Source organism: Trichoplax adhaerens, genomic scaffold (assembly GCF_000150275.1).
Source record: "Trichoplax adhaerens TRIADscaffold_3 genomic scaffold, whole genome shotgun sequence".
Taxonomy (NCBI): Eukaryota; Metazoa; Placozoa; class Uniplacotomia; order Trichoplacea; family Trichoplacidae; genus Trichoplax; species Trichoplax adhaerens.
Genome location: NW_002060945.1, coordinates 7,279,164 through 7,303,694, shown reverse-complemented (window position 1 = coordinate 7,303,694; position 24,531 = coordinate 7,279,164). Strand labels below are relative to the sequence as shown.

The window sequence follows — 24,531 nt, the reverse complement described above, 5'->3', positions numbered from 1 at the left end:
AATGACTAGCATTAGCCTTGAGCAATGAATATCTTGATACCTATCCTGAAATACAGGCAATGATTTGATAACGGGTACGAGCATGATTATGGATAAAAATAGAGATGATGTTTCAGCAAAGAATGTACAAATAATCCTGTAGAGGGAGAATGAATTGCTTGTACAATCAACCATTGCTACTTACTTTAAATCTCGTCTCCATCGAATCCTTAAGACTTTTCATTCGTTTCTTGACCATCTTTGCAGTTGTTCATTCACAGCTATACCCAAGAATTGTAGTAGGAAATGAAATTATCGTTGCTACTCGTGTCTTTCGATAGATGTCGTCCAGCCGGTTGTCGATCGTGTAATGGAGGTGGTTGATCGATCGCTTGCACCTCTAATCTTCAGCCAATACAGTATGGATGGATTACAGTAGGTCTCTTCCGTTGCCCTTTTTATTCAGAAACTATTTTGAATGCTTCTCAAACGTACTCCGAGTTCAAATCAAGCTTGAAATCGCTCCATCATCAACTCGCCACAGCCTCCAACTACCTTGCTTTGCCAAGAAGAAGATCGATTCATTTGAGGCCTTGCTCAACTCCTTTGCTGCAGTACTTTACCCTTAGCTTACGTTACCGTATCGTACACGGGATACCCAATATAAGCACATGGCTTTTCATTTGACTCTGACCTCCTATACTCTCCCGGTATCGACTGTACTGAGTATGAGAGCAGTCCGTTGTGATCATCGGCACTCGATGTTGTCACGCCTCCTACCTCCATCTTGTCTGATGGGTTAAAAGCGCTTTAGCTCAAAATTACATCTTGAAATTGGAATGATTGAGTATTGACTTTAAGATGGCTCCAATTGCACGTAAATTGATCATGACAATGTTGAGTAATATTGGCCCTTGGTAGTTTGATCCATTTTTACTACAGTGTTGAGGAGTTATTATAGTCGATCGATGGGAGTTGCTAATGGACAACGGGGCAAAATTCAATTTACTTCTTTCAAATTTCCAATACAAACCAATCCTTTGGCGAAATATTGATCGATAGTACATTCAGCAAGGTGAAACTAATCCAACTAATGGACAACGGGGTAAAATTGGCTTACTTCTTTCCAATTTCCAATACAAACCGATCCTTTCGCCAAACGTTGATCGATAGTACATTCAGCAAGGAGACACTAAGCAAAGTAGTCACTTTGCCTACTTACAATTGGCTTGGTTATCATCCGTAATCATGCCTAGCAAATCTTTCATTGCAAAATGCAGTTCTTTCCAATTTCCAATACAAACCAATCCTTTCGCCAAACGTTGATCGATAGTACATTCAGCAAGGAGACACTAATCAAAGTAGTCACTTTGCCTACTTACAATTGGCTTGATTATCATCCGTAATCATGCCTAGCAAATCTTTCTTTGCAAAATGCAAACCAATCCTTTCACCAAACGTTGATCGATAGTACATTCAGCAAGGTGAAACTAATCAAGGTAGTCACTTTGCCTTCTTAGAATTGGCTTGGTTATCATACAAGTCATACCGTAATCATGCCTAGCAAATCTTTCTTTGCAATTTCCAATACAAATCAATCCTTTTACGAAACGCTGATCTACAGCACATTCAGCAAGGTGAAACTACTCAAAGTAGTCACTTTGCCTTCTGAGAATTGGCCTGGTTATCATACAAGTTACACTGTAATAGTCATCGACTACTGCATACGGATAGTCATGCCTAGCAAATCTTTATTCGCAAAATTGAGTTCCTTCCTTAAAATTTCCAATACAAATCAATCCTTTTGCTGATCTACAGTACCTTCAGGAAGATGAAACTAGTCAAAGCAATCACTTTGCCTACTTAAAATTAGCTTGGTTATCACACAAGTCATGTCGTAATAGCGGTTTACTACTGTATCCGGATAGTCATGCCTAACAAATCTTTGTTCATTAACATCCATGGAGCATCAGCCAGCAGAGCACTTGTATTCTAATTTAATTTTTACAATGCTTTCTTTGAAATATTGACCCGAAGACTTTAATAGCAAATCCTTCAAAATAAATCGATATTCTGATACCACCATACTGAATACTGCACACTATAGTATACAATATCAAATCTCTCTCGGATTCGTACTTCTTTACTCAATGATCGTAAGTACTCACGGGCTCGTACAGTCGCATCTGGATCAGTTGAATAAAATGTTTCCATTACTTTTTATGCCAGTCAGGTAAAATAGAATTATTACATTAAGAATATTCACATGATTGAATTAGTTAGCAACATGATAACGGCAAGACTGTATTGATCTCAGATAGTGATTCAATTTGATTCATACTATACTGTACATTGTGCAATCGCAAACCGGCTAACAAATTGCTTGTAATTAATTATAATCAGTAAGAAAAAGTACTAGAATAATAAAGGCAAATTCTAAAGACAGTTCAAAATAGTACATCCTATAAAATAGTAGCATTTATATCCACAAGAACTTGTTTTATTGCTTTGTAAAATGAACTAGCATGTAATAGAATCCTATGTTAAATCAACAGATATTTTCTCCGGTAAAATGATGCATCGTGATGTGATGCTTAACAACCAATTTAGAACATATAAATCAGAAATAACTTTATCAACATCACAATCAAAAGGAGCACTGTATGCGTATAGCACAGCGCCATGTAGAAATGAAAAATGAAAGCTAAATAAACTATTAAAAATATCTTATTTTTGTCAGTTTGTCTGAATTATCGAAATGATATATTGCTATGTACATTAATACCAGTAAATAGGTTTATAGCTGTATTTCATTTCCAGCAAGGATATCTGAATCTATATTTGTTGCACTATATATGTATAGCTATACAGCATGTATACAAAGGAGTATAAATCACTTCAAAATTGTTTAAAACCATCGAAATTTATCAAACCTTCGTCTCGCCTAAGATGGCTAGCAAACCACATCATAATCAATATAGAAATATTTCATACAATATGGTATAGAAGCATTACTTCATCAAACTTGGATTCAACTGATCGGCTAAATCAGGCATATTAAATAGATTTGTTTTGAGCATAATTGATGTAAATTCATCGACATCGACAGCATTATCGCCATCTTGATCCGCCTCATTAATCATATCCCGTAATTCTTGATCCGTAAAACTCTCTCCTATCTCTTGACATATTTTACGCAACGTCTGAGTGGTAATCTTGCCAGTATCATCTAGAAATAATTCAATATGTATTTAAATACTTAGCCTCAACTTAGTTTATCTTAATGTACACCAACGAAATACTATAAAACTATGAACTGATCGTTGGTTACCAGTCGTATCTATCTGCTCTACACTTACCTACATCAAACATTTTGAATCCCTAGGTATAAAATAGTATTTAAAAGCGTTAATGATATCCTAGTATCATTATTGTTATGCTATCTTTAACTATAATATTATGATATGCATAATCTCTTACTCATCATTACAGTTTACATAAATCTTGCTATAAATCAGTTACATATACGCTACTGGCCAGTAGCGCATTATTCTTTAAATCAATCTTTTGGTACATGTATAAGCATCGATAGAGACAGTGCAAAAGATAAACCTACTGATACTTGTATAGTGTACAGGTACGAGTATAGCAAAATTTTATAACCGCCATCTTATAATATCGATCGATTTCATTAAATACATCATCAAAAATCTTAACTGAAACGAACACTTTCAAGGTTTATCTTGATATGCAAAATGCTACGAGTATACTACTATTGCACTGTATGTTCAAAAATTACAAGTGTACTGTTCATTCCGATAGTTGAAAGTTTACTATTATGCCTAGCTAACGAATTACCTGAGCTAATTCTTCTTTAATATCACGACTTTCACCTTGTCGATCAATTACAAATCGTAGGAAATCGTCAAATTCAATTTTGCTATATAATAGTAATAAAAGAGTTGTGTAAATAATTTTAAAATTTTCAATATCTTAGTACAAGCTACATACGAATCTTCATACGTGTATTACTAAAAAAGTAACAGTGCTAAGGGTGAGCACTTTAGCCTATTTTAATTATAGATAGTACGATCAGATAGCAAGAGCGAAAGTTCGCCATTTATCAATACAGAGTAAAACTTGGAAAATGAGAATATGCTGTAAACAGTGAATTTAATTAGAAGGCCTACCTTTTATCGTCTAATCCATAGTCGGCTAAATAGAACGTAATGGACAATATAAAACAGAGAAATAAGGCATACTTAATATCGTTTTGATACACTTTACGGTTACCATACTGTTAGTGTATTTATATTGATACGAGTACATTATTAATAAGTTAATCAGTAACCACAAATTCCTAAGGTATTCCATTCTTTTAATATTAAATTGTTTTTACATCAACCTTATATGCAACAACATCCTACATCAGTATGAAAAGCAAGCACCAAGATGACAAGTGAAGTTGAAGTAAAAAAACTTTATCAAGATTTAAAATATTATTTGTAATACGTAAATAACGGATTTTTGTATGAGCCTGGCATTTACTATACACTTATGATAATACAGTCGATGTAACGATACCAAAAATCTCTGCAATTAATAAATAAGTAAAAATAGCTATTATAGAAAAGTATAAATATATAAAAGTAATTTAATAGAAAAAAAGATGATAGTTTTACCATCTCTTTGCGGACTATATCAAAGATTACTAGTAAATTATAAGAGCTATCTCCTAAATTACGCAACAGCTTTCAATCCACAACAATAGAGTGCATAGGTACAGTAATCCGACATTTCATGTGATAATATATTACAACTCTACTTTAATGAATTATTTTAATATAGTTATCCTTACTCATCATTTCGATTATATCTTTCTTTGTTACTTTGAATCCTAGGGCCCTTAAGGCACGCGTTAAATCTCGAGTATCTATACGCCTACAATTAACGTCATCAAATAAAACTATTTTATTAATTTAAATCACTAGAAGACATTTTACGTGATATGCACACTTCTAAAATTACGAATAAACATCAGGATATAAATTTTCGACTCATAATTAAGTTTATTAACTTTCTCTATCTTTTTTGTCTAATTCCTATTTGATAGCTATAGCCAGCAAAGGATTACTATTTGAGAATGAGTATGTCCATACGACACAGAAAACAGCTCTAGTTGACTTAAGATAGTATTGAGCACGATTTCTTGATATTATTGTAATCACAGAAAATTCTTGTACCATAATAAATATAATCCGCCATTTCCAAATAAAACTTATTATTGCATCGATAAAACGATTACATCAATCCTTTCAAGGCTACTTCATCGTAAAATACATTCCAAATTTTTTCCTTCACGTTATGTTCAGAACCGACTTTATAAAACAACTTATGAGTGTAGTACTTTAGAGTAATTAGGTATTATATCATAAAAACTAATTCGTAGCCGTTGCGTTGTTGTCTCATAAAAAAAATACTAAAGATTCTCCTAACAGCTAACACTCAAAGCTATGAGCGCAAGACTACAAAACTAGAGTAATCGAAATAATAATAACGTTAATATTACCTACAGCTACATCAAATTATCATTTTAAAAACTGTGGGCATGTGTACTATTGACTAGACCTAATATATAATAATTTGAATATGATATCCCTTATCATAAATAAGCACAAAAAAACTGTCTCACATAATTTACCTACCCATTATTGGTAACATCAAATGCATCAAAAACAATTTTTAAATCTTGAACATCCTGAGGGGTTAGCTGATCTCTTGCTGGCTGAAAACGCTGCTCTTTTAAATGTCCCAACATACGTTCTTTTGCACTTGATGCCATTATAATTTATATCCTATGTTCTTTATGTTAACTGAAACTAAATGTAATTAAAATTTTGTTACTAACGATACCATCAAGTCAATAATATGTCTTGGTTGTCCTATTTACTTACTATATTTAAGAAAAACATTAAGTACTTCGATTACCAAGATCTATACTAACTTATACAAAATGCTATTCACCTTATATTGATGGCCCAGTGAACTAATATTCAACTAAGATACTCCAAAGGAAATCTACTGTGTTAAAAAAAACTGCGATCACTGCAGTACCATAATCGCAGCGTATAGCTGTTACTATAAAAGTAACAAAGAGATTTTTCGCCTTATTATGTGTACATAATAAAGATCCCTGCAACAAATATTATATGAACATGAATAAATTAGCAAACATTGATGCGTTACTATGGTTTCTGATAGAATAAAATGATAGTATAATTGGAGTATTATCATTACTATAGAATATTATTTCTATTCCTACTATGAGTTCTATAATTACTGTATTGCTACAGTAATTATCCATCATTTGTGCACTAATTATCGGGGTATTACATAGTATCATAGTGAGGAATAGAAATATTTGCTATAATATCCAAGCAGTTTATGTGTTAGACAATGATGACTACGGTATTACTAAAGGCTCATGCAAATGTTTTCTAGTTATCATTTTAGCACGCGATTCTTGACTATAAGTACAAATATACAAGATAATGACAGTTTCTGGTTTCTGTAGTAAACGCAGTATACTATAAATCTAGATCGTAGCATCATACGGATATAAATCTATTCACAATAATAAACTATTGTATCTAAAATCATGAGTAAGTTATTAAAGTGCTGAAGGAGCATCAAGGTACAATAATATGCTATTATTCAAGTGCATGATTTAAGCGCTATTAAAATATACGATTGGAACTGTAAGTAAAATTTCTTTCTAGAATATGTTATTATGCTCACATAAGTATATATACCACAGTATACTTGCAAATTTACGATAATATAGGGAGATTATGCTACTTTAATACTACAGAAATTAGGAAAATTTCAGATTTATTACCTATTATATGCCTCAAAATTGTGGTAAAAATGCCATGTGAATGGCTATTGAACCGTATTTGATCTCTACACTATGTCTATTTCTATATCAGTTATATACCCCATATTTATGCTGAAATTGTGTAAGTTCTTAATAAACTATAAAAAAAATGAAGAATCATTAACATACTAATACGTTATGGGGTATAAGAATAGTTGTAATGAAATGGTAAACAAAAGAATTATAAAGTACTTTAAGAGGGTCTGAATAAAAATACTATTATACACTACTAAAAATTGGTAACATTTCACAGTTGAGATCTGCAGCTGAAGTATCACATCGAAAAGTATACTTTTGAAAAAACTATTCTAATTCACAATTTTCACACTCGTATTTTGTATGCCGTATGTGTGATCGATATATTTATATTTGCGAAGCTAGACTATCTAAATCTATTATAGGTCCATAAATCGAACTAATACGTACACATATAATGGTAATGTAGTCTTCTAGTAAAATGTAAAATATATTGCAAAGGTACAAACCACTGCTTAAATAAATATTATAACCCATGATTTATACGATTGACGTAATCATGCATGTAATAAAACGAAAATTATACAAATAATCTGATTCATTTATTGATAGCATGGGCATTAATTCTATAAAGTAGAAAATAATTACACTTGGTACATGTCTATATCCTCAATAGATGGACTACGTAATATTTGGTAAGTATCCCTTACAACTACATAAATATAAATCATTAAAATTTTACTATAGCAGACTCCAAAATATATCTATAATATTTCACAATAGCTTGAAAGACGAAAACAATTCTACGGTATGATTGACTAATAAATGTTGCCTTAAGATGAATATTACAAACAGATCAAATTTCGAGTATTATATGCGTATTAACAAGAATTCTTTCTTGCAATCAATCAATTTTATTATAAATGAAAATAATGTACATACCTGTAGAGAGAACAGACAGAAAGTGTGTTCTCCTTGAACTCTATATCAGTATCCAAGTATAATATATTTAATCGCACAAACAATACTAGCAGTGGAAGGTGACAATATCAACATTTATCACAATAGGATTCCATGACTGTTGATGCTTGGAATTCAAAGTTAATATCAATAAGCTATTATCAAAGAACATACAACACCGGAAATTTTTTAAATAACAATCATAGCTACAACATTTTATAAATAACACACTACGAACATATTAAGCATTAATCCGTTATTCGTTCATATTACTTCTAACATTTCTTTATTATTTTTAAGGTATATCGAAGAAATCCATTCTCAACTATAAATTCGTTTCTTGCACTGTGTACAGTGTATATGTGCATTTAGATATCATTTTCCGCTCCAAAACTTATAATACTGTACGTACTGTATACAGTAACTTTCTTAAGTACTGATACCTATTCCTTAAGGTGGAAACTTTGGTTATAGTTTACAGACTCTCTCAATAATAAATTTTATGTACAGTGATCATACCAATAGCGTTTCCTTCGTTAATACTCTATTAAAACCTTACTTTACAAAATATAAAAAGTTTCTGTTTAATCTAAGAGTTAGCATCGAAGCTGTAATTACCTTTACTGTAGATTGTTGCCGTAACGTAACAACTATGGCAATTTAAACATTTCTGTATCAAAGCTACATCTTGGTATCACTCTACTTACAGTATAAAAATTTCTTAATTAATTCCTATTATAAGCATAACGTATGTACAACTGAATATGTTAGACTAGTATTGTAAACATCGACATTAATAAATTAAATAATATATTAAGATGAATGATATGATTGGTTTAAACGCTATTTTTAGCAAAGTTGAAACAACATTCTACTATATAAAATTGTTTTTATTGCGGTATTGAACACCAGATAATTGAAACGATGGCTTAATCCAACCTACGGTTGATCAGCAATACGTTCCCAATATTGACTAAAATGCCCCAACATATAATATGGCTTAAAGATGTTGAGTAATACAAAAATCTTATATTAAGACGATGTCAATATCTTAGCATCGTCTTCTTTAAAGTGGAAAAGCACTCATTGAAAATATATTTATCCATATACAAGTTTTAAAAAATAACACCAACTATAAATATACAGTATCTAAAAATTTCATTTAGTTTGCACAGCAGTAGTTGAACTGTATCGGAGAACCCATAATTAAAATATAATTTATCATTTGTTGTTATTTCCGATGTTAAAACTAATAAAGTTATTATTAATAGAGCAGGATTTCGAAAAACAAGTTCATACTAAAGCAGCATGATACAAACTTGGTGTGACAACATATATAGAACCGTTAATTAATTCTTTATTATGCAATTTTTCTCTCCACACAATTCTATATTATTAGTAGCATATGGTCAGATAATCATCAAAGCCTAGAGATCTCCTTTAAAAAGCTAGTTCTACCTTTGTCTGCCATCCGTTAGAATCTTTCAAGACGCAGTATGGCATCAGGTAAGCAGCTACCTTTCTTTGATTTGAATATTTCACGGTAGCTAATATTAACACGATATAGTTATTACGCGAAGGTTTAAATCTGTGACCTTAGCAAATTTGCAGCGTTAAACTAAGGTTAAGATTTAATTAAAATCTTAGGCTGTTACCATAATATCATTAGTACTTAACGGCTACACCATCCACATTGCACAAGCGTGACTCTTTTAATCATAAGAAGGTTCATGAGTCATTTTTCTTATTGAAGTTTCTGTTCTCAGTAAAAGAATATTTTATAATAATCACCGATATCGACATACCTACAGATCGAGATCTTATTTCCATGATTGATACATTTACTTTTTGTAGAAAGCAAGAGTACTTGTTATCATATTTTTGCGGTGTAGCATTATATCATCGATACTTTAAGCTAGAAATTCTGAAAAATAAGTGTGTAATTGAACGCGATTTTAAATTTATTATATTATATAATAATGAACGAGCAGATACAGATAAAGGAGTTTATAAAATGTATTGTAAATTTTTGATGTATAGGAATTTAAACTGCTGTAAAAGTCTTAGAGTTTTCGGTATTGCTTAACCCGGAAACTATAGTAGAAAATAAGATAATAATCATCAATTAGATTGATTTATATGATTTCTAAACCATGTACTAAATATAAAATTGATTTACATAACAGGAAGAAAGGATAAGATCGATATAAATTTAATTCGATGACCGCTCAACTCAGTACTTAATACAGCACATTAGATCAGTTGCGCCTTAAGTATTTTTGCTCTAATAAAGTTCTCTATATTTCTAAACCTGATATCGGAATATTTATGACGAAATAGAACAAGTTGTATATATCATTTTGTCCGTCTCTAACATCAATTACTTTCGTACGCAAACATGACATATAAGAATATAATCAAGTTAGATTACATTTTGATCACCTACAATTGATGTTGTCCTATATGGCTACCACCAAAACTAGTCTATGTTCTTAATTAAATATAATCTACTGGTGATATAAATTTAGTTTTTTATTTCTTAAATTTTTACATGGTGATTTACAAAAGGGTTCTTAAAAGATTCTGTTCTTAGGAACTCTATTTTTTACAATCAACTTATTGTTGGCTTTAATTGCTCTATCTGATAGATTTTCTCATGGAATTTAAACATTTTGGTCGTACTTTTATTAAATTAAACAGTATGATATAGTTGCCAGCAGTATATAAAATTTATATATTGCAATTCTTTAATGAGAAAAATATTTTATGTGCAATGAAGATCCGGACATGCTAGTGTAACACATGCGTTGAAACTATTGCTGCACAATTTATATATAAAAGATCGTATGGTTAAAAATTTCTTAGCAATGGCATTCCAAAGCTGTAACCTGAAAATGATTTACCGATAAATTTTCTTAACTTGAGCATCTTTAGATTTATCATAATCAGACAATAACTTATTTATACTTTATGGAGCTAAGTTAAAGCAAGTTTATTCGAATTCACAATAAGGATCTATTCGGCTAAAAAATTATTACCGCTTCTAAAATTGTACTAGAAAGTGTAGGGTAGAAATCAGCTTATGCTCTTAACATTTCTGCTATCTCTTTGTGTTATTCTCTCTCTTAATGTTGTAGGCTCAGAGTCCGATATCGGCGATAAGATTAGTAAAGCTAGCAAGAAATTTCATGATACATTGAATAGTAATAACCTTGATGAGATAAAATCAATGTATACTTCCGATGCCACTTTAATGCCCCACGGATATGAATCAGTCATAGGCAATGAAGGTAGGAAATTCATGCTTGAGTGAATAAAGTGTGATTTACAGCATCATTTGGTCACAATATTTCACATAATGTTAGACGGTAAAAGTAGTAACCAGTAAAGTTATAATCTCAAGTGTAGTTCTAGGAACTACCACATATTATTACTCTAGTCCTCTTAAATAGTACCGCATATCTCATAATACGCCCCAAATTATGTTCTTTCCTTGGTACCAAACTGCATACACGTATATAATATTTACATACCTTGACCATCCATCCTATTTTAAAAAATCATGTATACCTACTACTGCCTCCTAGTACCTGGTACTACCAACAATGCCACTAATTTTTTAATTTAATTATTATATCAGTCGTAAAGTCGGAATAGGACAGTCCCTAAGATTTATACAACATTTTTTCGTGATTAATATGAATTATAAAATAGTTAAAGAGATCAGCTAATGGCCCGCGATTCATTCGAAATGATAAACGTATGCGAGTAGTATGCGCCGAATAATTAAGGTGGATGCTGTGTAAGATAAAATATATTTTTAATGCCAGATAACTAAATTACTTTAACCATTTGGTATTATCAGCACCCATTCTTGGGCTTTCTTTATTGACACAATTACCTTTAATGAATTTAAAAAGCAATTGCTTCGATAATATCATTAAATGGGTTAAGAAGAATACAATACTGGCCAGTACAAAAGTCATATTTACTTTTGGTTGGAAATGTTTGGTGTAAGCATTAAGGTGTTAAATTTTACACTTTCCTACAGCAATAACAGAATTTTATCGATCATTGAAAAGAGAAGGAGCTACTCATGGTAAAGTATCGATGGTTGAATGGGGTGCAATCGGTCATGATTTATTATTCGAGCGTGGAACGTTCACAGTATATACAAAGGAAGGCGTCCCTATCGATGTTGGAAAGTAAGTATTCTTGTATTCAAGGCTACCTTAAACAAGGCGATTAAAAACGTTGTATTAACTAGAATTGAAATTCTACTTAAGTTATTACATACCGTTGCACTTATTGTGACGATAGTATTTAATTTTAGTATCGGTAATATTACATTTTATTTGGATATGTAACCTTAATCTTAATTATTCACCTGTTAGTATAAATTTGATAAAAGCGATTGTGTCAATAATATCTGCACTACAAATACTACTATAATGGCATTATTATTGCTACTTTTTATCTTCTCACTATTCAATTAATCTTGTTAATGTTGCAATATCTATAAAGGTATGTTACCATATGGAAGGAGATAGATCAAGAATTGAAAGCCTACATCGATATTGCTAATTCCAATTCTAGGAATAGCTCTAACTAATCTTCGACTGCAATACTAATGTTATAAAACAAGTGCAGGATAAAGATTAAAGTTATACTGGATATTTTGGCTTTAAATGTATGAAGTATGATAACTTATAATCATTTTATAATTTATTTATTTTTATTACATTATTCTATTTCAACCTAGGTAGATAGTTTCATTACATTTTAAAGGATAAATCCATCAACTATCCTAACCAGTAGTAAATTTGCATTAAATTTTATATATTAAGGCTTATTTGATGTTAACAGTTAGATTCTTTCACTCTGTATTTGTGAAAGGTGTCAAATTTCAGTCTTTCATACTATAGTGTAATCTATAGCGTGGTATCATTATAATAAATAGATTTTCGACAATATAATTGTAGTTTATTTCGTCCGTAGCTGCGCGAAATATAGCGCGTATTGATGGTGTATCAGCACAAATGGAATACTAAGATCAGCTCAGCAGAGGGATCGACATCAGGAATGTTGTCGTTAATGCTTTAATAATTTAATTATTACCTCTAGTGGGATATGATGCTTATCCGATAATCCCTAGTGCTATAGTAGTACGTGATGTTATCAACACATAATTAATTAGAAGGAGATTAGAAAGTTATGACGGACACTGCTGATATGATTGCTGTCCGTAACTAAAGTTTGGTGTTTCATGTTTTCATATGTCATGGGAATAAACTGCTATTCCATTTCATCGAATGTATTTACTATACGAGTCTGTCGCACCGGTACCGTCTTAGCCATCTGTTACAGTAACTGGAACTCATGGACAACAAGAAAAAAGTCCATGTCTAACCTAATCCTTCCTTAAATATATAGTCGTTGTTATTAGTTTTATTCGATTTGTTCCTTACCATCATTATATAATAATGTTGTAAAATCAGCTCTACGCGTAATAGCCCTAAATTTGAGGTCAAAGAAACTGCAAAGTAGGGTCTAACGTAGAACAGCAATGGAAATAAATCAGAACAAGAACGTTCATATACGCGCCTACAATTTGATATTTTTTCTACTCTTCTTGCAAACATGATAAAGGAATATTTACGTACTATAGTATTGCTGTAACTAGAATTTGCTACGGATTTGGACTTTTTTTTTTTAGCAGATTTGGGCTTAAATTAGCTAGGCAGTAAAATGGATCACGAATTCACAATTCAAAACTAGCAAATCTATCATTTCCATAGTTTGCTACTGGATAAAATGGTGTTCACTACACATCACATAGTATACAGTCATAGTATGACAAGCACGTACTGCATTATTTTTAAACGTCGATTAGATCCAATTACTGTAGAAGCCGCTACAGTAAGAGCAATAGAATCAGTAGCAATCCAAAACATAGCTTTCGAAGATGTTGTACTATCGCTATAATTTATTCCAAACCTAACATTGGTCGAACTATGCTCTTCCAATTTAGTACGTTAGTAGCGATCAGTTAATATGCGCTGGTATCGAGATGTTGTTAAACTAGAAAATCTTCTAGTTACAGTATATTATTACGACACCTTATTTCAGATTGCAGTTAATACTTATTATTACCACGATAATTAATATTTATTTGTATTATGGCAAATATTATTAATTTCAAGATTATATAGCCGCTATTTCTGGATGCCGATTTAATTGAATTGAATTGATTGCATTGCGCCATCTAGATTGTACAATATGTACGCATGTAGAATGGTCACACTCGGAGTACAGTAGTTGATGGAGTAGTTTAGAACTCTAAAGTACCATACTAGCACAATCTTGGTGCAGTGAACAGCTAGCGAGGGTCTTATCTGCTCTAACAGTGGGGCATAAACTAGTTTTAATTTGATTTTAGATTTTTGTTCATTAATTAATTTTCAAATTTGCTTTATAACTTGTTATGTCGTCTACCATCAAGCGCCAGTTTATGCTACAAGATGCTGTTTACTGATAGAGATTGGTACTGTATCCAGCATGCTAAGTCCGTCCGTCAGCACGTATGAGGCTTGCGTTCCACTTTTACGGTACTGTACACTCAGTGTACAGTACACTACAGTATGGTACAGTACAATGCCTTTGCATTGTACTGTACCCAAAAATGATATCACCCATTAAGTCATAAATCACGTGTTAGCGCCCAGTAACTCATCGTTCATCCTCATTGGCAATCATTTGGATGGGATGACAGCCATTTTACACGCCACAACATACTATACAGTACTGTATACTGTAGCATTGTACTGTACTCCATGGACTAAAATACCGGTATTTCTAGTGGACCAGCTGGACCGTTTAGGTCCGAGTTATGGCGCTAGAAGAACAACACAAACAGGGCATGCTCACAAAAGTACGGAAGCGCTTATAGTGAACGAGGCAATCAACATTGAAGTCCGTCCACTGCTGCGTCCGCGCCATTCTCAGAATCTTCTTCGCTCTGTGTTGCTTTTTACTTGGAAATCAACTTCAAGCAAGTCAAAATTGCAAAAGAAATCCATTGCACATTGAAATCGTCTAGGTTCCAATTAAATTCTTACTCTAACTATCCCATTTGAATATTCTATAGCAGTTTATCACTTTAACGTGCTTTAAGATAGTCTGTATTATAGAGAGAGAGACCTATACTGTACAGTACATTATTAGCCCAGTGTCCAACAAGGTCGATATAGCCATTCTTTTCAACAGTAATGTCATCCTATCGGAGCAATGAGTTATTCGGGCCAACTTCCCGGCCATGCGGTGATAAATTTTTAGAAAATTTAAAAAGTTTTCACAAGTCTATCGGGTAAGTTGATATGCTTCTTCACGATATAACTAAACAAACATTCAAATACAGCTAAAAATGACCGATATAGCAAATTGCAAATAGTCTTCTACATTGACGATGCCAGCGGCTGAAGAATCCAATGGACAATTAAAATTTAAAAAATTTTTAAATGACATTGCATCTTAATCATGACTGTGTTATATACTATTAGATCACCATTTATTGATAAAGCAGTGTTTGCCGGTAAAGAGGTTGATCTAGCTGCATTGTATCGTAAAGTAACTTCATGTGGTGGTTGCGCTCAGGTATTCCTAGTTTAGCTATGCAATTATTTTTTTCTACATTCCTCTCAGCTAGAAGAGCGGGTTCGATATCGTATCATTAATGAATCTATAATAATAGGTAACTAGCCAAAGAAAATGGACAGAAATTGCTGAAGCTTTGAAGTTGCCTGCTGATGGATGCGTTAATAGTTCGTATGCTCTACGTCAATTCTACTTAAGGTACTATAATAAATAGTAATGGCGTAAGATAACTTTGATCCAATGAGCTGGTCAATATATTTATCTATTGGATATGCTTGCAGTTTGCTGTCTTGAAATTGTCTTGACTTGTGTCCAAAAACTTTGCTCTACGAGATACAACTTCATGATAGTTGTCTTCTTCAGGTCTAAAATCATTTGCAATACAATACAACCGATGAACGTCTGCATTAGGACTATCTATAAAATAGCGCACTTATAATTTATATCATCTATACTCTGAAAATTCTCGACCAATCTTCTTTATTTTTCCTCATGGGTGTCCTTCATCTCGATTGATTGATTCCCTTCGTACAGTAGACTGTTAATGGTTGCTTGAATGATATCCTAATGTTTTCCACACTGTCTTTTTCAATTTACTTCCAATACTAACAGTATCTTCTAGCTGACTGCAATACATCGTACGTGCATAATATTGATCATTAAATAATACAGTAGGTTACCTGTACGGCATAGATTTGGACTGAAAACTTACGCCAGCTAGAACCAATTATAAGCATTCAAGGATTAAAGCAAAGCGTATCCATTTCGTCTTTTAGTCTGATCTATTGCTTTCACTTGTTACGCCTATAATCCTTTGATAGCAGTGATTGAACGATCTATTGCGCTATGCAAATGTCTTCAAATTTGTGCAGCAATCAAATCAATACAGTGCATCGATAGACATAAACTGAATAATTTATAAAAAATTTCCTAGATAATGTAATATGACGGCAAATTTTACAATACTGTATACGATTTATGTTATGTCTATGCTCAACGCCGAAAGTTACGTCGTTTGTTGCTAGTTCCATACCAAAGTCCTGCAATTTTAGCAATAATAATTACCAGATTTTAGTGTCAGGGATATTTACAATTGAGCACAAGTAAGCACAATACAGCAGTACCGTTATTGAAGCCCAATAGAATAAATCGCAAATTAGTGCAAAGTAACACATAGTGTAATAATAAGAAAAAGAAAGATAATAATTACGCGTAATAATTATTACATCTGGAAGAATCAAGCTTTTACTATACTACTGTTAATCATACTATATGCCGGGATAAGGATTTAAAATCACCTACTAAACTGCAGTATACAGTCTGTACCATATACAGTACAATACTATATTATCTGTTCTGGATCGATCGCTGTACGAAATAAATCGAAGGTAATTAACGCATAGTACATGTAGTACAGTACTTTACTTACTATCCTGAATAGTACGACAAAATAAAGAAATAAATCTATATTAACATACAATGGCACCCAAGATAAATTAGCAGTTTGAATCAAAAGGAAATAAAAACTATTTAGATGAAAACGTTTAATTAATCTTGATTTCGTGCATTTAAAATTGTAATGAAAGTTGAATATTAAACTTAAAAGAAGCTTACACCACATGATATGATTCTCATACTGCACTGCCGACTTGCCCTGAAGCTCAACAATAAAGTGATCACATTTTCATTTTGTTGATGTATCTTGTTATTCACCTTGTAGTATTTTCGATACTAAACTTGAAACTACCAGGATTTCACTTGTTAATAGTCATCTTTCTACAATTTTATACCAAGGTATTTTAAAATTTACGAGAAAACCAATTTTTTCAATGAAGACCTTGAAGATATTATTTCTTCAGGTCGACTTAAGATCAATCACGCGACAGGTATCTTGACTTACTCTTTATTAACTAATCTTTTTAACGTTACCTAATCAATATCTCTTATGTAATATCTTTATATTATTGAACATTGATAATCAAACCTCATGAGGAATTACATACATCATTAAATTATAATGATGGAATCGATGATGTTTCTACGATACATTTATATTACTCGATGTGAAAGTCAATAAATAGCAACCGTATCGATAGCTATAGCTCTTGTTCTTTATTTTTTACTACATGATCACCGAGAGAATGATTATATTGTTAGCTTTGCATAATAGTAATAGTATCTTGTAGTATCTATTATTTTCGGGTGTGATTATTATTGCTAACTTTTTCCTTATTTGTCCTTATTTCTCTAATATTAGCCTACGACAGAATGGCAAGTGCTTCAATAGAAGGTTAGTAACGTTAATATGGATAATTAATAAACGTAAATATTTGAACCCTTAAGATTTTTATAATAAATGCTCTAATAGAAAGATACCCAATGTTGCTTTGTCCATGATTATAATCTATGGATAACAGCGACAGTTTAAGATTTTAAAATACCTTCGGTTGCCTATTAACCGTTAGCTGATGCTATATGCAATATAATTACAATAGAAAACTTATTAACCTTAGATTGTATGAGCTCTGTAATGATAAACCTGACTATTAAATTTAAATTAATTTTTATAAGCATTTGACAATTGCGCAAATATATACAATATATAAGTAATTTGCTTTTGATAATATTTACTTGAGTAGGTGGCATTAGAACATCGGACACATTGATGTTAGCTCTAGAGTCGGGTTTACCGAATGAAGTCGAATTTGCCTTACATATCTTAATTGAAATGTCTTATGACACTAATAAGCCGTTCCTAATTGTAAAGGTTATACACCTAGTATAGTGATACTAAAACTGGCCATTGCAATATTTTTACACCTACTCATTACGCTATTCTATGTGTAGATGCCATGTTTTATTCGTAGACTCTTAGCTATAGTGGGATTATTCGAACAAGGTATATTGATTTTAGTTGATATTATGAATTTCTAAATTACGATATGGCAAGAACGCGTAAATCTTGTGTTATTTACTCTTTATTTATAATTGTCCAAAGATTACGCAAAGCATATTAGTAATGATAGAAGTATTTTAAACGTCCCTGAAATAAATTTCGTGAAGGTAAGAATTTAAATTTTCTTGAAACAATTGTAATCTGCCATACTGTATCTGCTAATGAATTTTATTACGGAATGGGGTAGTTCTGATGAGTTGGTTTAATTGTAATTCCTTTTTTTCTCAGTTTTGGGAAAGCTGTGTGAAAGATAATGAAATTAAGAGATTGATTTATGGACCATTTCCTGGTAGATGATGATTAAAATATGTCACAATTTCTGTGTTATGACACTTTAATTGATCTTGCGTTACAAATTAGACCATCGGAATATTGATGATAATTCCAAAGAAGAAAATAACGATGATAACTTGTTCGATCATTATCCGGGGAAGTTGTCGAGGCTAGCAATTGATAGACTTGAAAGGGTATGATGTACTGATTTCCGATTTTTAGTAGGCTGATGTAATATCTTAATACTTAATTATTAGTAATGAGTGATCTGTACTAAGACAGTTCGTCTTTCAATAGGTTGCGGTAATAGTCCTTAATTTATCGTTTATAAAATCCAATGCAGTTGTTTTGTCAAATACTGATGTATGCCTAAGGTACTTATAATTTTGAACCATTTGGTAAGATTTGTTTAATGCTACAAATATAAACTAACTTGGCTTTTATAATCCATTTTATAAAAGATTCCTGTTACTATGCATGTGTAGTAATATTTCATCACTAAGAAGTAACGCTTTAGAAACGCTAAGCAACTTATCTCCGGAGGTAAAATGAAATTCTGATGATCTGGTCGCTTGTTATCAGGAGAATTTGATACGTGAATCAAACCGTGATAATTTTATGTTCATGCTTAGATATCGCTGGAATCACCGACTAATTATCGAACTCAAATCTTATTAAAATATGTTTGGAGACTTATAAAATCGATCGATAAGCAAGATATTCTGAAAGGTATTTAATTACTAATTGTTTAGTTGTCAGGGTATTAAACTGCGGTAGTCTTAAACAAACATTTTGTAATGACGAACGGGTATGACCGCTACGTTTTTAGCAGTATCATCACAATACTACATTTCGATATCTTGATTTTGTAGTGCCTTGCAAATAGATACATATATATACATATCACCGATTGATTTTCTTTCAGGAATGGAAATAACTGCAGGCTTATGTGAGAATATTGATCATAGTGAAGTTATATCTAATGTCACCGATTCAAGTATTTATAGTGTAGTTATTAATTATTTAACAGTTCCTGATGTTCAGGTGAGAAGGATGTCAGTATTTACTCTTTAAATTTTGAGCACTTAATTCTTAGGATTTACATTTGGCTTATAAGTTTTAATGGATTGAATTTGTGCTTTTTTTTATCTCAGCTTCTCATTACTAGCTTAGATGTTCTTTGTGCCTTAACTGGATTAGGAGAAGCTACATGCTGTCAAGTGTTAGCAGTTAATCACTCCATTGGTTAGTCGTCTTGAGTTATTATTGTTACGTTACTAATTTCGAATATTGTACTGTGTTATTTAAAAGTATTGGTGATAGACGCATAGCATGTAATGTCATACCAGTGATGAAAATGCCTAAAAATATCTTTATCATCAGTCAACTATCAATTATCATTATTTGTAGATTTATTGGTCAGTCTGGTAAGCCTTGATGTTCACAAATTCGGCGAAGAGGCCATGGCTGGTATTTTTCTTTTCGATAAAAGATCGCAGATTAGCGCCTCCACAATTGCACAAGCGCAGCCACCTCAGGTGTCAAGTAATAATATGGCGGATATAGCAGCTATTATTAGCCCTGTAGTATCTCGATCAGCCGAGGAAATGTCAAGAATAGATCGAGAAAACGAAAATTTTGCACATGCATGGTCTGTATTGGCTTCTGTACCCATCAAAATTATATTGAAAACCTTTAAATAATACTAATATTTCCTTGTAGGTTAAATGCAACTTACGATTGTTGTACCGGTGGATATGTACCACGGAGTGGTATGTACTCCGATTACTTGGCTACCTGCAATAGACTTAGTATCACTGGTATCGTTAATTCAACGACATTTAGTCGCTTAATACACGAAGTATTTCCATCTGCGGAAATTAAGCGTGTTACCTATGGTAACACAAATCAATATTTTTATACTGGTGTTCGGAAAAGGGCTCGACCGTTGCCATTTACTTATACTCCTGGTAATTACTACGCTTAAGCTTTATTCACAATGTATGTTGGTTATTATTTTTCTCATTCATATGATTATTCCATTAATAGGACATTCCAATGTTAATCGAACGCCAACATTACCTGTAATGAATAGTGTTGCTCGGACATCTACTGTTGTCGGTACTGTTCAGGGACGTCAAATGCCTTACATGACTCCCACTGTGCAACCTTACAGTGGAAGTATGGGTAATATAACTGCTAATTTACAAAGAATAGACACTAGTACTCAAGGTGGAAGTATGGGAAATGTAACTGCTAATTTACAAAGAATAGACACTAGTACTCAAGGTGGTGGTATGGGTAATATAACTGCTAATTTACAAAGAATCGACACTAGTACTCAAGGACCGCAGTTCTCTATCGATTCGCAAAAACAAAATTCTCAGTTAGGCGCTATCCGACTACCTAGTCAAATGTTGAAAAAAACTACTCAATTTGTTCAAATGCCGTTGGCGAACCCTAATATTCGTAATAAAGGGTTGTCTTCTGGAAGCAATTATGCATCAACTGGACCAACTACTTTAAGACAAGAAAATTTTGGTAGTAGTAACAAAGTTGTCGCTTCTCTATCTTGTGACTCCACGCCTAGTTCTATGACTAGTAAAGATTCTGCCGCAACAACAGCTGATAGCGTCGCAACAGTACACGCAAGTTTAGGTAGTAACCAGCCTGCTTCTACTAGTCTTTCGACTTCTTCCGTTAAAGTACAAATTTTATCTGATTGCTCTTTTCGATTTCTGCATCCTTCAGGCGTAAGTAATAACGGTAGCAAAGACGACGATAATACTAACGGAACAACCAGCGAAAGCGGTTCCAAGAATTGCAACATTACAGAGAAAGCAAGCATTAATTTACCAAAAGTTATTGGTAACTTACAGAATGGTGCAACCTTACAATTTCGCAAGGATATAACTTCTACGCATGATATATCTATTTCCAAGGATTGTAACAAAGGATTTAATCAGAGATTTGAAAATTCTGAATTGCAAGGGTTGAATAATAATAGTAATGGAGAGAAATCGGTTGAATTAATAACATCATTAAAGAGAAAATCATCAATAAGTCAAATAGATAATAAAGTTAATGGACAACTAAGTGTTGATTTGACGTTATCGACTGATAATCATGAACAGTTACCGAATGCTGGCATTACCAGTTCTAGCACGACGACAATTAAACCTACACAGGCATACCCTCAAGTTAGCCAAGCGAACGGTAATTGCTTGAATAAATTAGACACTACTGAAGAAGATACTGCAGCTACTGGTACTTCTAAACAACAGACGGAAAATGCAACGTACCTTTGCAAATGGAACGATTGCCAACGGTACGTTACATACAGTAACTGCATATGCGCTTTACATACATTGTTTATCTAGCAAAAGAGTATTCAAGTATGGTTATTCTGTATCGTAGAATTTAGATATCGATGTGTTGATCATTCTTTTATCTCTATAGGCATTATGAGAACGTGAAGGATCTAGCTAGTCATGTTTATAATGTGCATGCTAATAATTCTCAAGGATTTTGTGGATGGGAAGGTTGTTTAAATGACACTACAAAACGTGTCAAAAGAGCTCGATTCTCTATGATATTTCATCTACAGGTTAATTTATACTCGTAACCTATTTTAAGTAAATTATGAAGTTGAAAAATATTTATTTTTCGATTTACGGTGTCGCTTTTAGAAGCACATAAAAAATTATGGTGAAATATCAAATGAAAAAATTACTAGGAAATCGTATGTACCTCAAGCAAAGATTCCACTCACAGTACGCGGTTTATAACTTTGATTTCTATTTCATTAAATGGTGTATCAACGTTTTGAACTTATTTCTTCTTTGTACAAAGGTGGAAAATGAACTTCCGTTAACAAAATGCGTTCGGTTAACAGCCGCATTAACGTTACGCAATTTGGTTAAATTTACTCACGAAGCTAAAACGTATGTAGTATCAAAAGCTACAGCTATTGATATCAAAATTGATGAAAAAACTTTTGTTTGCCAAGGAATTGATTTTGAGCTTTTTCTGTCAGTCTTCTTAGGCGGTACGAGCAACATTTGGCATCTTTGGCCTTTGATAACCTGGAAGCATCTTCGGCGCTCGCGTATTGTTTATTTGAATTAAGTAAAATTCCTATCGATAGCAACCGTTAGATTATTTGATCGGTAAACGTATTTAATTTTGATATTAATATTTTTTCCTTATCCTAAGTTAAGGAATGATACTGTATTATGTCGAAAAAATTGTAAACTACAATATGGCTGTATAGCAAGATCGACTAGTGTACTGGTGTGTTATATGCAGTACTTATGTGCCTTGTACGTTATATCGCTTCGTCACTTGATCGCATCTGCTTATATTTTTATAGCATATTTTGCCTTTGTTATTCTATATCTGCACACCAATATCTGTTCAATTCTAGTATAGGAAAATCCTGGTAGGTCAAATAGGATGATAATGTATTCGAGTTGGAAATTGCAGTTGGCCTTGATATTTTTCTCTATGAGTTCATATTAATTACAGAAATGTGATTCTAAAATGTTCAATTACTTGCGCGTTCAACTATATTTCTATTTTTATATTATTGTTATAGTCAACATTGTATTTGTTCCATCAATATTTGTTTACTGTACTATACATGACTTTAGGATGATCTGTTACTACCAATGTATTTGTAGTGTAGATTTATTGCCAATAGAGTGATAATGTACTGGTACCTTTGTAATAAACATAAAGTTGATGCACACCTAACGAGCATCCAAAAATCGAAACGATTTGTCGTCGTATGCGATACTATTACCCGGCTGTATTTGTATAATTGTTTCATGTCACTTTTGGTTAATAAAGATCACTATTCATTTGTTCAAACCATCGCCATTGAACTATTTAAGTATTAGTAAGAATTTATAGCCAAGATAGTAAAATGATTTGATCATGATACGCGTGTAAGTACGCGTGTCCTGTTTATCTACCGGGTTGAACACCCGCAGTATCATAAGGACATCTTGCTGGTAGTCCGTAGAGCAGATTGAGACACACCTATTGTATAGTAATCTACTGTCAGGAATTTCAAACAATTTATAGCATCACTGCAAGGAAAGTAGGAAATAATACACGTTTGGTACAGAAACATTCATTACTAACATAAATTGACTCCTCCTGCAGGTATAGCAATGCAATGCAATGCAAGCGTGTATTATTGGTCATGAAAGTTTTATCTAAAGACGTATAAATAAAGTAAATCAACTGGCTCAGTGTATGCTGTAGTATCAATCTATCCATTCAATTGGAAGGTGTATATTATTTTTTTCGATTATGTAGGGACTGAGCGTAATTCCGAAATAGCAGTGGATACGAATTGATCAATCATGGTGTGGAACAAGTTGCTGCTGACAGCTGTTGTCACATGACAGCTGGATACAGTACTGTACTGTAGTTCTATCAGGCTGAGAGACTTTCATGGGCGTTGGAGTGAATTTACTGAGTAGCTTGTTCTGTATGATACAGTCATACTGTACTGTAGACTCAGTTTACAGTGCTGTATAGTAGTAACTTCATCAGAATTTTGAATCGGGCCAAATTTTCGTCCAATCTACAGTACAGTAGCACACTGTTCTGCTACTAGCCAAATTTTTTCGTCCAATCTACAGTAGCACACTGTTCTACTACTAGTCCTACTGCAAGGATTAGTCGTCGGACGCTGGCATGTGCTGGTATTTACAGTACATTGTACAGTACCATACAGTACATTATCCTGTATGGGCACGTGTCAGTGACGTCACTTCTGCTAGCC

General features: G+C 32.6%; 3 protein-coding genes across 3 annotated transcripts; 2 read left to right on the top strand and 1 right to left on the bottom strand.

Moving 5' to 3' along the window:
• Positions 1-2,990: 2,990 nt before the first annotated feature.
• On the bottom strand, positions 2,991-5,821 carry TRIADDRAFT_54819 (uncharacterized protein; the record flags this gene model as incomplete). Its single annotated transcript, XM_002110581.1, has 6 exons — positions 2,991-3,208; positions 3,339-3,360; positions 3,838-3,919; positions 4,170-4,194; positions 4,838-4,920; positions 5,685-5,821. The coding sequence occupies 6 exons, from the start codon at positions 5,819-5,821 to the stop codon at positions 2,991-2,993; spliced, it is 567 nt and encodes a 188-aa protein (XP_002110617.1).
• Positions 5,822-9,348: 3,527 nt separating this feature from the next.
• On the top strand, positions 9,349-12,821 carry TRIADDRAFT_63785 (expressed hypothetical protein; the record flags this gene model as incomplete). Its single annotated transcript, XM_002111119.1, has 4 exons — positions 9,349-9,358; positions 10,990-11,142; positions 11,904-12,057; positions 12,377-12,821. The coding sequence occupies 4 exons, from the start codon at positions 9,349-9,351 to the stop codon at positions 12,462-12,464; spliced, it is 405 nt and encodes a 134-aa protein (XP_002111155.1). The 3' UTR covers positions 12,465-12,821.
• Positions 12,822-15,120: 2,299 nt separating this feature from the next.
• TRIADDRAFT_54817 (uncharacterized protein) lies at positions 15,121-22,862 on the top strand (the record flags this gene model as incomplete). Its single annotated transcript, XM_002111118.1, has 19 exons — positions 15,121-15,218; positions 15,412-15,505; positions 15,603-15,703; positions 17,300-17,391; positions 17,763-17,795; positions 18,145-18,272; positions 18,353-18,404; positions 18,504-18,568; positions 18,690-18,750; positions 18,822-18,928; positions 19,367-19,463; positions 19,660-19,778; positions 19,889-19,979; positions 20,145-20,385; positions 20,457-20,704; positions 20,784-22,062; positions 22,194-22,341; positions 22,424-22,507; positions 22,587-22,862. The coding sequence occupies 19 exons, from the start codon at positions 15,121-15,123 to the stop codon at positions 22,860-22,862; spliced, it is 3,414 nt and encodes a 1,137-aa protein (XP_002111154.1).
• Positions 22,863-24,531: the final 1,669 nt, after the last annotated feature.